At 39.4% G+C, this 14,727-nt stretch overlaps 1 protein-coding gene across 1 annotated transcript; it reads left to right on the top strand.

The window, feature by feature from the left end:
• Positions 1-230: 230 nt before the first annotated feature.
• mns1 (meiosis-specific nuclear structural 1) lies at positions 231-6,289 on the top strand. Its single transcript, XM_017703502.2, has 10 exons — positions 231-344; positions 1,770-1,994; positions 2,091-2,218; positions 2,305-2,407; positions 2,516-2,745; positions 3,975-4,191; positions 4,395-4,502; positions 4,718-4,975; positions 5,723-5,848; positions 5,986-6,289. The coding sequence occupies exons 1-10, from the start codon at positions 342-344 to the stop codon at positions 6,094-6,096; spliced, it is 1,509 nt and encodes a 502-aa protein (XP_017558991.1). The 5' UTR covers positions 231-341; the 3' UTR covers positions 6,097-6,289.
• Positions 6,290-14,727: the final 8,438 nt, after the last annotated feature.

The following is a 14,727-nucleotide window of genomic DNA, read 5'->3' as shown; positions in this document are numbered from 1 at the left end:
CTTTGGCAATTAGCGAATTGCCCATTCCTGGTAGTACCGCTCCCTCATTTCCAATTATGCCCCAATAAAATTACAATCAAGATTAGATTTTAATACAAACTCCAGCTGTAAGCAAATTTTCGAAAAGCCATTGGCGCCCTTTCAGCAGACCAATCAGCATCGCGGGGAGATGTTTAGCTTGACCAATTGCAGTCGACTTTATTGCCAAGTAAGGCAGGGCTTCGTTTCCACAACGACGAGTTACAAACAAATGAAACGGTGGCGGTTATTTGTTGCTCTGTTCTTATTCCTGACTGCACTGACCTGCCGAGGGATTTAACGTTACCAGCAGTTCGGCGAGGATGGTAAATAATGTTTGAGCAGTGATGTTGGTTTAATGATTCCCTTTCCGTCTGACAGTGTTTTCTTATAACAGGCGAGCTTTTACATCAAACGCGGTGAGGCAGTTAGTTAGCATGACTGCTAGCGCAGGGGTGCCAATGACAGACTGGCGCTGCTAACATTTCTAACAAAGCTTTTATTATTTTTTTGGTTTCCGTTCTGTTTCTGTCATATTTATGTTTGTGTTATGCAACTTGGCTTCTGTATCTTAATTTTTCGGGAATGCTAAAATATTGATATTTCACTCTACTGCACTAAATCCAGTCTAATAGGACAAATTATATTTTTAGTCAAACATGCAGTTGGAAACGTGGCTGAAGTCAGCTTCTCATTCGCCAGCTTCTTGTTCGAATATGTCCGTTCCACCTTAAATGGTGCTGTAGTTGCGTTCTAGCGCCTCAGAATGTCCTCAGGCGCCAGTATGTATCTGCTGCACAATTTAAGGTGGAACGGAAAAAGTCAAACAATGAGCTGGCGAATAAGAAGCTGACTCCAGCTTCGTCAGTTGGAAAGTGATTTTCAAGTACTGGCGATATCCACAGTATGCTTAGAAAAGCTTATTGTGACATATTGTAAGGTAATTTGCCACGATAACGATAAATATTATCATATTGCCCAGCTAGCTATATTTAAAACAAGGTATTGAAATGAAATGAAAACTAGATCGACAGCATAGTTCCTACGTCCATCGATCTCTTCCCAGAGTCTTTAATTTGCCAGGAAACCAAAGACTGGGTGCATCCTAGTCGTATTTGAATTGTTTATTGCTCAGTCTCACTGTTTCATTAGATCACTACTTAGTATAAACAGAAGCTAATTCAAAATATTACGTTCATAAATAAAATCTGTAGTTTTCTGTGCCAAACCCAACTATATATAATATAAATACAACTCAAGAATAAAAGCATTTACAAGAATAAAGATGTGTTAACACATGAAATGTTAAAAAGTCCATCACTACCAATAACAATCATACATATCTCCTCTAATTAAAGAAACCCAAGCATCTCCTCCTGTTGAGGACAGGGTGTCCACTATAGGGTTTCCATTTTTGTGGTGAGATTGTGATTAGGGAATTTTTCTGAAACATAATATCGTCTGTGTTATTCAGCAGTGGTAGTAGCAACACATACCACATATTTAGGTTCACAGGTCCTAAATCTCACACTGTTTACAGCATAAAGCTAAATATTCCTTAGGGAAGAAGTGTGAACAGTAAGGTGCAGTGCAATACTGTAAGTACCTAATTAAACGATACATAGCTACCAGGCTAGAGCATAACAAGTGGAATGTTTTTTCATTCAAGCCAGTGGTTACAGTGTTTTTGGAAGTAAGCAACGCTGTTGGCAGATTTGGTTTAGCTTGTTCACTTGGATTCTGATATTCAGGCTTCAATGAGCCAGAGACGCAACATGTCGCTCAGCCGTCACCAGAGGATGGTCGTGGAAGGCCAGAGGCTGGAGCAGCAGCGTGAGGATCAGGCCAGACAGGTCACTAGAGACAAGGAGATGCTAGCCAATCTGAAGAGCGAGGAGAGGTTTGAGAGGAAAATATATATGCGCAAGATGCAGGATGAAGAGTATGAGAGACAAATAGAAGAAGCTTACATGAAGGTTGGTTATGATTTTTCTCTTCCCCCCCTAATAACCACATATTACAACCATGAGATGCTTTTTTTGCATAAGAAGCTTGATTCTTTATTTCTACAGGCAGAGCAAGACAGAATATTGAAGGAGAAGCAGCTGGAGCAGGAGGAGAGGATGGCTAAGGAACTGGCCCGCATTACTTATGAGAAAATGCGAGATGAAAAAATGAGACAGTACATCAAAGAAAACAGGTGTCTGGTCATTTGAGAGCACACAGTCATGCCCATAAATTGTCTGTCAGTTTTTAACGTATTAACAATGTCTAACAAATTTGTAGTGTGGAACTTCGTGAGCTGGAGGCAAAGCTGAAGTCAGCTTACTTAAACAGAGAAAGGGCTGCACAGATAGCCGAGAAAGAGGCCATGAGGTACAAGGCCATGGTGAGTTTGAACTTTTGAACAAATTCAAACCTGCTCTACAGCGGGAAAGAAGTTGAAAAAGCATTTATGCCTTTCGTATTGAGAAATTTGATTATGAATAAATTTCAGAAGGAGGAAGCTGATACTGCCCGTAAACTGAAGAGTGAGCAGGAACAGGCAGCTATAGAGAAGGAGAAACAGGAGCAGAGGCGCTATGAGGAGCTGGTGCGCTATCAGCAGGAGTTGGAGCAGCAGCTGGAAGAGAAGGAACGGAAGAGGCAGGAGGCCTATGAGGAGTTCCTTAAGGAAAAACTCATGGTGGATGAAATCGTACGGAAGATCTATGAAGAGGATCAAATGTGAGACATAATGTTAATCTTAATTTGTTTTTTCTTGCAATTACAATAATAATTTTACACTGACAAATCAGATCTTTTCCTACAGAAATATAAGGGACTTTATCAAACAGATTTACTAAAAGAGATGCTAATTACTGACAGTCTGCAGAATTTTTACCTTACTACTCGCTGTGTGTACCTCTCGGCCATTAATGCATTTAAAAGTATATCTCAAAACTATTTTCTCAGGCATCAGACAGCACATTTGTAACCATTTCATGTATAAGCTTTCTATGATGTAGCCTTTAGAGAATGCTATGGATGTCTGGTTCCTGTGAAAAACTTGACACCATAAGTTTCTCTGGGATCAAACTGATCGGAATAACTTTTTCAATATTTTAACGATTGAATTATGAAGATTTTGAAAAATCTGAGAAATTGTCCTTTAATACACATTTTTGTAATTATGCTGGGTTTGTTAAACCCATTTTGCTCACTTTCTTTTTTTTTTATAGAGGCCTGTTCCCATAAGACGATAAATCATCAGAAGAATGCCATATTGTTTCCCATGCCTGGTCCTGAAGGCACACTGTTTTGCACATTTTAGAGCTTTTCTTGGTTTCCCTTCAATTCAGTTAAGGGTTGTTAATGAGCTGCCTAATTGGATCAAGTATGTTGGAAGCAGGTAAAGCACTGAAATGTGCAGTGTATTTTCAGGAATAGCTTTTGGAAACACTGGAATAAAAGTAATGTTGAAATAATTACTTTTTTTTTCTTTCCCCCGAGAGTTTTTACTCTTTGAGCAAGTATACTCATCTCTGCACATTAAGTTGTATAATCAGGAAAACCGATTCTTATTATGTGCCATTAATTCATAATTTTGAGAGGTCAAGCATAAGACAATATTTGACTTAATGACAGAAATGGGGGGAAAAAAAGACAACAGTGACTTGTTTTCCACCTGGTGGAAACAGGCATTCATGGGTGTCTTCTGGGTCAGCCATGTAGGCACCAAAAATAAGAAGCTTTTCACAGGTATTGAATAACACATAATCAAATCAGTATTTACTTTCAGCCTTGGTAAGGCAGAGTTTGTGCTTATAATAATCTTCCCCCAGCATTTTGCACATTGAGAGGGAATATCCCATAAATGCATATGCAAGGAGATATTTGGTGTAGCAGTTTAATAAAATCAGAAACATTTATTCTGGAGTCTAGCGTGGGTTTAAACAGATGTGCTTTGTTTTCAGGGAGCGTCAGCTCCGGTTTGAGAAGATAACAGCCACACAGAGGTACATTGAGGAGTTCAAGAAGCATCAAGCTGAATGGAGACGCATGGAGCGTGAGAAAATGGAGGAGGAGAACAGAAGAATTCTGGAGTTTGCTAAGTACCAGCAGAGGAAAGAAGAGGACAGGATGGCAAGTGCTAGGAGGAGAGAAAAGGCTAAAGAGAATCTCCAAAAGATGGTAGGTGGCCTTAAAATTTTTATGTGATGTATAATCTAGAGCTGTATCTATAGAGCTTTAAAATTACAGACATGATTTGAAGGTTTTTTTTTTTAAATAAGTTAATAAACTTTTAATTAGGCCTGTAACTAATCCACTATAGACCTAGATCTGCTATAGATTGGGTTATGAATGACTACTTTGTTTCCCCTTTTTTGGTTTAGCTCACTGAGAAGATTGAAATGGAACGGCAGCAGCGTAAGGAGATGGAACGTGTCCGGGAGGAGCTGTACTTGGAGGAGCAGGCAGAGGCTGTTAGACAGAAAGAAATTGTAAGATGTTGTCCTTCTAATTGCTTTCATGAGGGGCAATCCCATCCAAACACGTTATATAAGTGTCAAAGAAACCTTGTGGAAAGACTTATTTTTTAGCAATTTTATCAAAAGCTATAAACTTACCTGGTCGAGTCAGTGGATTTTAATAAAATATTTTTTAATAAAAAAAATAGCATGCACTAATTTCTCATCTTTTTCTTTAACTTTCTCAGGAGGAAATGGAGCAGAGGATCAGGCAGAGGCTGGAACTGCAGCAGGCGTTTCAGGAGCAGCTGGCCTTCAAACAGCTGCGGCAGCAGACTGAGAAGGAGGAAGAAGAAGCATTCAGGCAGATGATGCTGGCCAAATTTGCAGAAGATGACCGCATTGAGCAGATGAATGCGCAGAAACAGCGAATGAAACAGCAGGAGCACAAGCATGCTGTGGAAAGGCTTATCAAGGAGAGGAGGCAGCAGTACCTGGCTGACAAGGTGAGGCACAAATTAAACCAGATTTAGGCTGCTTCATTAGCCTTACTGTGTTGTAATATATCTGATTGTGTAAGGTTTAACATGATTACAAACATGCTTGTGTTAGAAGCTTTGAAAGGCAGTGTTTGATGTTAACGGTCGGCGATATGTTAAAAATTGTTGTTAGCAGCAGATTGCACTGTAATCCAGCACCAAAAGTTTAACAAGTTGTCCCCAGACTTCTATAAAGAGATCATATTTGATAACCATCTCTGTTCTCCACTAGAGGGCCTGTGTACCTCAGTTTTGATCAGAAGTTGTAATTAGAGCTTGGCAATGTGACCAAATTAAATATTGCAAGTTATTGTGATAAAATACATTACAGTATGTCACAATATGCTTTTCTTAGTATACTGTGGATATCTGTAGTACTCCCCAACTGCATTTTTGATTGCAAAGAGTCTAAAGGGTACCGTAGCTGTGCCACATAAACAATGCAGAAAAGCATAGATTAACATCAATCTCAAGCATTTTTGTAATAGAATAGTGAATCAGCTAACTTGGCCTTCACAAACTTGCTGTTTTTGAATATTCAGAAATTTTGGAATCATGCCTTACAAATTTGAATATCAAGTCTGAAATCTATTGCCATACAGTTTATGCAGTAACTATACAATGATTGTTATCATTGTTTACATACTTGCGTACGGTCTAAATCTGTCAATTTTTGGGTTTTAATAACTGTGACAAACCTTTTTTTTTATATAGGAGCGTGAGACAGAAGAGAGAGCAATGGAGCAGGAAAGAGAAGCCCTGCGCCGACAGATCATTGAAGAGGAAAGACAGAAGCTTCTCAAACAGCATGCTACAAAACTCCTGGGGTACCTACCAAAGGTAAAGAGACTTTGCTATGCTACGTAACTACATGTATAGTTCTGAGCATAATAGGAGATTTTTGTTTTGATACCATTATGTTTATCAATGAGTTTTCAGTAGGCACTGTATGATTTTAATGGTATGTTTTTATTTAGGGCATTTTCAGGGAGGATGACTTGGAGCACTTTGATGAAGATTTCAAAAGTAATTTCAAGAAACGTCAAGCTGATATATTCTCAGAAGAGGGCTGGGGAGAGGAACAATAACACACTTCCACTCAGGATCACTAAATGGCAGAGTTTTTCAGTGAAGTTTTTTTATTATTCCTGTCCTTTGCATTACATTATCAAAAGAAGAAGGGGTTCAGTGCTTTCCATGTTATTCGATGAGTTTAAATGTATTTTGCTAAATGCATTTTAAAAACATTTAAACATGCATATCATGCAGATGCAAGACATCCCCCCCCCCCCCCCCCCCCCCCCCCCCTCCTCATTTTACCTATTGAAAAAGGACATATATATTACTGGTGTAATTCATGGTTGGATGAGAGACAATGTGAAGTTCTTTGATAATTATTTTGAGCCAATATTTAAATAAAGCTGTGCAATATTTTAAAGTCATATGCAATACAACCTCAAATTGGTGCCATTATATTTTTATCACCTTTAAATAATTGATCAGTAGTACAGCAGGTTTAGTTACAAATGTCAGTTCCCAAAAAAGTTGAGATATGAAATGCTAATCAAAACAGAAAGCAGGCATTAGTAAATTTTTTTTGTACTGTATCATTCCAAATTTGATGCTGAAACATGTTCCAAAAAAGTTAGGACAGACATGTTTACCACTGTGACACCTTTCCTTTCAACATCACTTAATAATTGTTTGGGCATTGAAGACAAATTGATTCCATTTTGAAAGCAGAATATTTTGCTATTTTTTCAGTTTTTTCATGCTTTAGCTGCGCAGCTGTAAGTCATTATCATATTGTGTGTTTCATAATGTGCCACACATTTTCAACAGGAACAGGTCTTGACTGCAGATATTTCAGTCTAGCATCTGCGCTCTCTGATTATGCAGTCTTGCTGTTGTAACATGCAGAATGTGGCTTGGTGTCATCATGTTGAAATAAGTATGGCCTTAACTGATGTTCAGATGCGCACTAATATCACCCATTCTCTAACATACCCTGGCTTTTTAAGTTTACCTTAGTAACAATCCAGATCGTCGCTTTTGTCTTTGACTCAGAGAACACAATGTCCATTATTTGCATGAACTATTTAAATGTTGCCTCATCAGACCACAATACACATTAACACTGCATCAGTCCGTTTCAGATGAACACGAGCTCAGAGAAGTTGGTGGCGTTTCCAGACATTGCTGACATAAGACTTCCACAGAAGACTTTCACAGAAGCATGGCAGTTTTTAATGCAATGCAATATCAGGGTTTGCGGTGTCTTTTACAGAGATATCACTGGATTCCCTGAGTCTTTTGACACTTGTGTGCCATCGAGGGTTAAATATCTAAAATCCTTGCAATTCCAAATTATGGAATCTTTTTCTTGAACGTTTGGTATTGAAAAGTACTGAAGCTCAACCTGTTCTTGTTCATAAAGGACTAGGCCTTTCCTGGATGCTCCTTATAGACCCAAACATTATTGCTTGGCCTGTTTTTTGAACATTTCACAACATCTAGTCTTAAATTGCCATATCCCAACATTTTTGGAGTGTGTTGCAGGCATTGATTTAAGAATAAGTGTGCATCATTGGAAAAAGTAAAATATAATTTTTTTCTTTTAAATAGAGGTCAAATATAGTGGCATCTCTGTGGGTTTTTGAATATTTTTAATGATACTTCTATCATAAAGTGCAAATTCACAATCCTCCAGAAGTGAACTGAGCTTCCCTCCATGATTAACTTGCCTGACCAGAGTGCAGCAGCCTGTTGATGGTCATCAGGCAGGTCTTGTAGGCTGCAGAGTCTAATCAAATGTGACTGCTCGAGCACAGCTGAGCCTTTGAGCGTTCTGTTAGCTGTCAGTCATGCCCAGCTTTGCACATCCTGTATGATTTCCACTGAGGGGCTGCGCTTTCCTCCCTGAACTTCTATGTTGTCTGTGACTGTGTTTTCAAACTTTGTCAGGTCTTGCAAGAGTCTCTGCTACTCAAACATTCCACTTGAAAACTGCTTTCCTCACAGCCCTTTGTTTGCAGTATTTCAACATTTCTATATAAATAAATCATTAAGGTGTAAACAAAGTCATTCAGAGTGCTTTGATGTGAAATTCATAGTTCTAGAGAAACGTACCGACTTGTTCAGAGTAGTGGTGATACAAACCAGATGTCCAAAGTGCTTTTTTTGGCTTCTTTCCTGGTGTCATTTCATGCACACCATTCTTGTTAAATTTTTTTCAAATATTAGACATATGAGCTAATTGTTTTGCTGTTTGTAGAGTCTTCTATAGGTTTTTTACTGTTACTTTTGGGTTTTTCTCACCTCTTTAAGGATTTCCAGGTGCTTTTAGAATGCTCTTAACAGGATGCCACTCCTAGGGAGAGTAGCAGTCAACAACCTGAGAAAATTCAGGCTGGTTATTTGTCTCACTACAGATTGATGTACACCCAGGTCTTTAGCACTGCTTTTGTAGCCTTTTCCAGCTTCTTGCATCTCTAAAACTTCTGAGGTCTTCTGAAAGTTGTTTGCATCAAGGCATGGATCATACTAACCTTTCTTGAGAAGAACAGATTTGTCAGTAGCCAGACTTTGTATGCTGCCTTTATTTGATGGGTAAAACACTAAATCAATGCAGATATCCAGGGTTCACTTACTTTTTCCTGGATTTGCATGTGCTAATATAGCTAATATAGTACAGAATTTCCATTGACTAAATTTTCCCATGTATGAAAGCACAGTTTTTTCTGGAATAAACTAATCATTGCTATATGTGTCAAATTAGATTATTGTATATACTGTAATTTCTGGCAAACCATGATGACAAAACCTCCCCACTCTCCATTACGTACCACATGCACAAAATTCTGGAATTCTTTCAAAAGGTCTGCCATGGCTGATGTAAGACCCTGTGGTTTATTAATCTTTTATGTATAAAGGCTTTGAGCTAATTTCCAGATTCTGACCTAACGTCAACAACAGGAAACCAGGTCATTGCTGTGGTAACAAGTTATTGAGATGTTTTAAATGATTACACGTAAAAGGTATGCCTCTTGCCGCAAAAAATTGGGTGAATTGGGTGAAAAGCGGTTTTGTAATAATACAGGAAGCCACAGTCACAAGGCCTAGAAACTTATGGAAAGTTAACTCTCAGTCTTGTTGCTCTCTTTTAGCAAATTGACAGATACTATCAATTATAAGACAAGGCTGGTGTGCAGACAGCCCAAATCTGATTGTGTAATTAAAACCAATACATAAAATGTAAAGAATAATCTTCTTGTCTTTGACAGAGTGAGGAAGTGCTCCTGAGCGCTTCTTGAGCTGTGAAAAGGTCACGTGTTAACCAGCCCTCAGGTGTCTTGGTCAGCCCAGTCCTGTTCGTTCTATCTGTGCAGGAGACACGGAGATGGCAGCGGAGTGTGTACGCATGCCAGATGCATGCATGTGGAATGCTGACGCAAGAGTTCATGCCCCAGCACACATGGACATAAGCCTCTATAAGCACTTGGGGCCACTGAGAGCTGTTTCAACCAGCCATGCCAACAGGCCAAGTCTTACAATATGATCTGCTGTATGATGATCCAACAACTTCTTGTAGCAGAATGAACGTTTCAAAAGGTCAGAGATAGAAAGTCAACAGTCAGGGTATGAACTCTCGTTAAGAGCTCAGACCATGCCAAAAGTTGACTCAGATTCTGTTCAGCTCTGCTCAGTTAAAACATTAGTGTTGACGCTCCATTTCCAAAATGAGCTGTCATCATCTTTTAAAATTTGGCATGGCGATTTTGCACAGATGTTTTTTTTTTTTTTTCCTCCTCTGCTTGATGGCTAATGGCTTCAAAGGTGGGAGAAGAACCATCTCTGAAGTGAAACTCACTGCAGAGGCTTAATACGAACTGACATCTCTCTCCATTGCAGACCTTCCTTGGCTCACCTGAGAAGACAAGTAACACTGATGCCTGTAGGAATGGCTGAAGGGTATCCAGATATTTTTTTAATGTTTTAATGTGAAAGCTCAGTTCTGTGGTCACTGAATCATTTTTGTATGGATTTGGACGTGTATTCTGGCTCATTGTTCAGCTGAAGGATCCAACCATGGTCTAGGTTTAGCTTTTTGGTAGTGGCAGCTAGAGCTTCATTTAAAATACCCTGATGCTTCCTGATGCCATGTATCCTAACAAACTTCCCGGTGCTAAATAGTGAAGATTAGGTTATTTTCCTCATAAACATATTTCTTTTTAAACCAAACCCTGTTGCCAGAAAGGTCTATCTTTGATCTCATCTGATCACAGAATCAGATTCTAGTCAAAGTTCCAAGAGAAATTACATTTAAGTTGATGGTTGGATGAAAGCGAGGCTTTTTTTTGGCATAACTTAGAAATAGTTTGTTGGCATGAAGGTGACCTCTAATCGTAGTTTTCGAGACTTGGTGACCCAGCATGCTACCATCATCTTCTGCAAATCTCCAGTTGTGATCCTTGAAAATTTTTTTGCTTCTCTACTTGTCGTCTTTGGGGGTAAAATATATATGCATACATTTTAGTCATATTCACTACAGTTCAGGTTGTTTGAAACTTCATAATTACACTTGTTTCATTAGTGCACTCTCTGTTCTTTCTCATGCAGATGGATAACTAAGTGAATTTGGCCTGTGCCTCTTCATATTTATACCCCATTGAGGCAGAAAGTCATGAATAACTATGATGGACTAAAAGTCAAACATAAATGGCACCATGCTTCAGTTACATTTTGTTTAATAAAATTTGTAGGAGAGGTAAATTTGCCTCTATTAATGAATATATTTTCAGTGTACGACTGAGCTTTTTAATCACAAAAACATTTTTTGACCATTTTTACTCATCTTTACCAATGGTGCCACTAATGGAGTACCTAATAAACTGGCAATTCAGTGTATATGCTTGGTTCAGCTTTGCATACATCCTATTATGCCTAAAGAACTTCATGCTGCTGAAACTGATTCTGGATTGAGTTACATTGATTAAGTCAGGGTTCAGAGGAACCAGAGCAACAGTAAGGTAGATAGACCACACTAGATTAGTGTTAGGCTATGATCAGAAAACAGGTCTTGATGCTCAAATCAAGTTTGTTTGTATCAGTGCTGTTGAAAAACTTATTTACCATTTAGACCTAAAGTCACATTGCTCATTTTTTACATTAAATATGGAGGAAAGCAGGCCTTACTGCCTGTCTCCACAAAGACCTTGAATGACTAGTCTAAGCTAAATCAGCTTTATTAACCTGTGTTGATGAGGTTCATGCTGTAAATGCTGGAGCAGATGTTGAAGAACAGGAAACTGCTAATTTTCATCTGCATTCACATTTACATTCACCTTCTAACTACATGCAGGGTGAAGCAGGCTCAATAGCCATTAGTTATAACTGACCAGGCTAACATGCAGGATATGAGGCATCTGGAAATGTTCTGTGGTTTTATCCGTTTCCTATTTGTCTGGCCCCAAGGATGCTAGTAATCATCCCATCACACATCCTTTTGCTTTCTTTAATGAGGCAGTACATGACCTGTGATGAAACGATCTTAAAAACAAAGGTGCCAAAGAGGGTTTTTGCAACAGTGCTGTAGATGAACCACTTTTGGTTCACTAAGAAATGGATTAATGGATAGTCCTTTAAAGGATCATTTTCGTAAATGGGATCTGTGAGAACAGGTTTTAAGAACCTTCACACCAGGCTACAGTTTTTTTCCCTCGAATCGTGTGTTCAAGCAAAACATATTTATGAGTGAAGCTCATTGACAATTTGCTAACTTCATTTTAGGTTTTTGTGGATGATGTTGTCCAAACAGTACCAGGAACATGCAGAAGAGTTACAGTGCCGCCACAGGTGAGGTGTGGGGTGGGGGTTTGAGCCACTAGCTCTCTAAATGTGTATGTGTCTGTCTGAATTGTAAGGTACACTCATAAAAACAAAGGTGATAAAAAGGGTTCATTGGAAGACACCATAGAAGAACCACTTTTGCTTCCCTCATTTTTTAAACGGTTCTTAGATGAATGCTTTTCATAAATGAGTACAACCATGAAGAACCTTTTAACGTTTAAGAAACCTACACATAATGTAAAGTTTCTTAATCAATTAAGATTTTTTTACCTGTCACCATACATCCAAGTCAAGAATGATAGGGACATTTATTTTTAAGAGCCTAAATATTTGTAATATGGAGAGGTTTCAGGCCTTGTATGCCAGTGAAACTGGCTGTCCTTCAGTAGGTGGTGGGCCTTTCTCCTGACCCAGCCTAATGAGATGTGTGGTTATGGGGCTCACTACAAAAGACGCTATTTACAGCTGAGGACAGCCATGTAGGTCTTTTAGATCAATGACCAGGCAGTGGGAGGCACAGACAATAGGCCAATAAAAAGGAGAGGTAGCGTGAGAATGCCTGAATAAAAGATGAGTCATGTGTTTGAGTTGGATTTACATCAGCAACTCATTATATCGCACTTTTGGGGTAATTAATTGGTTGGGGTGTGGGGGGGTGCTCGTAAAAAAGGCTATTGCTCATAACTACCAAATCATTATTATCCGACCCTGCGTCCATAGACCAGCTTTTTATTACTTTCCACCTTTCCCACATTGGAACAACTTACCTGCTCCATGGAGTGGGACACAGTGTGATTTTAGTCTTTGGCTAGAGGTTTCCTGTGGCGAGTGATGAGCAAATGAGATCTCCTTCAGCACTACCTAATCAAAGCTTCTAGTTTGTTTGGATATTAGGAGCTTTGACCGTCACCTTTTCATCAGGCATTTGTCCTGCGAGGCCACACGTGTTCTGCCATGGAAAAACAAGAGTCGATATTTCTAAAAATATTGTCTGCTGAGGTGAAAAGGGTGTATGCCCAACAAATGCCAAGGTCTGCGTAGGTTTGTGTGGGCCAATAAAAAGCCCCTGCCTCTTAAAGGAGCTGTTCATTTGGCAGTGGTGCTGAATTAGTGCCCCACAGAATGGGGTGGAAATATACCAAAGCCAAGGCACCTCTAAAACAGACACCTACTGCAAGCTGGAAAATGCCAGTTAGTCATCTCAAATTTAAACAGTTTCATACATTTAAAAAAACAGTTGTTTGCAAAATTGTGAGTGGGGTGGTATTGGTTAAACTGCATGTTTTGTTGATTTTCTAAGTGAAAATAAGTGCACATCCTCTACATTGAACACTTCTGCTTTATATTGCACAATCACTATTTATTTGCTTAATTTAATATATTAGGGAAAACATCTCACGAAATAAATAGAAATTGGCCACTAAATTTGCCAAATAATGCAGTTTTTGTTTCTTCGCTGCAGAGGATGTAGAAAATCCACAAAATATGCAAACATATTAAACTGTTCCAGCAAGACTGGCATTACTGTTTCTACACCGACTGGCCACTTCATTAAGTACATCTCTCTGTATACACACTCATTGTCCGTTTTATCAGCTCCACTTACTATATAGGTGCACTTTGTAGTTCAGTTACAGACTGTATGTAGTCCATCTGTTTCTCTGCATACTTTGTTAGGCCCCTTTTACCCTGTCCTTCAGTGATCAGGACCCCTCATAAGACCACCACAGAGCAGGTATTATTTGGGTGGTGGATCATTCTCAGCACTGCAGTGATGCTGGTGTTATATTGTGTTAGTGTGTGTTGTGCTGGTACAAGTGGATCAGACACAGCAGCGCTGCTGGAGTTTCTAAACACCTCAGCGTCAATGCTGGACTGAGAATACTCCACCAACCAACAGCGACTTGTAGTGCAGTAGCAGATGAGCTATCATGTATAAGGGTGAACAACTAGTTAAGTGTGTCTAATAGAGTTGGTGGTGAGGGGACACAGTGTTTAAAAACTCCAGCAGCACTGCTGTCACTGCAGGGCTGAGAATGATCCATCACCCACACAGGCTAATACCTGCTCTGTGGTGGTCCTGTGGAGGTCCTGACCATTGAAGAACAGGGTAAAAGGGGGTTAACAGAGTATGCAAAGAAACAGATGGACTACAGTCTGTAACTGTAGAACTACAAAGTTCATCTTTATGCTAAGTAGAGCTGCTAAAAGTGGACAATGAGTGTAGAAACAAGAAATGAAGTGACTGGTCAGTGTACATTTCATCAATATTTCACCACTCCAGTAGACGGGCTGCTGTTCTGGAATTTTATTTGAACACCCTTTGAAGAGCATAACTCATCTTTACATGATCCATTTTAAAAATACCAAACACGTTTATCACGTCCACATGAATAGGTGGAATAAGGTGGAAAGGTGTTCATGGATGTGATGCCATAGCCATGATGGTATTAAAACGACGACAGAGCTCTACAGAGCAGTGATATAACGTCTTTTGAGGCAGTGAGCGACGTTATGTTGATGACGCAATAGTTCAAAAATATCAAGAACGCAAAAAAGTACAAGCGCGCAACTTTGCTGGGTGTGAAGTCTGGCCTGCGTCACCTTTTCCCTGCTGCTGTCTGAAAGCTGATCACTTTTAAGCGTTAAAACCTTAAAGGTTTATTGTAAAAGAACGCCTTTATTACCCTCAGCGCAGAATTATAATAATAATGTCTCAGAATAATCAGGCTGCTCTGTGACGTCTCTTGATCACTGTTTTCCATTTTCTCTTTGCTGCTCTCTGACCAATGCAGGGTGGGCGCCCTGCCCCCACTTCTGGGAGCGCGCCTGATAAATAGCGCAGCGCCGCGAGCTGCGGGAGAAACACA

The sequence above is a fragment of the Pygocentrus nattereri genome, chromosome 25, assembly GCF_015220715.1.
Source record: "Pygocentrus nattereri isolate fPygNat1 chromosome 25, fPygNat1.pri, whole genome shotgun sequence".
NCBI classification, from domain to species: Eukaryota; Metazoa; Chordata; class Actinopteri; order Characiformes; family Serrasalmidae; genus Pygocentrus; species Pygocentrus nattereri.
This window is presented reverse-complemented; position numbering and strand designations above follow the sequence as displayed.

Coding starts and splice junctions, on each gene's coding strand:
- mns1 (XM_017703502.2), top strand. Junction 4,192..4,394: donor AAGAGAATCTCCAAAAGATG/GTAGGTGGCCTT, acceptor TTTTTGGTTTAG/CTCACTGAGAAGATTGAAAT. Junction 5,849..5,985: donor TCCTGGGGTACCTACCAAAG/GTAAAGAGACTT, acceptor GTTTTTATTTAG/GGCATTTTCAGGGAGGATGA.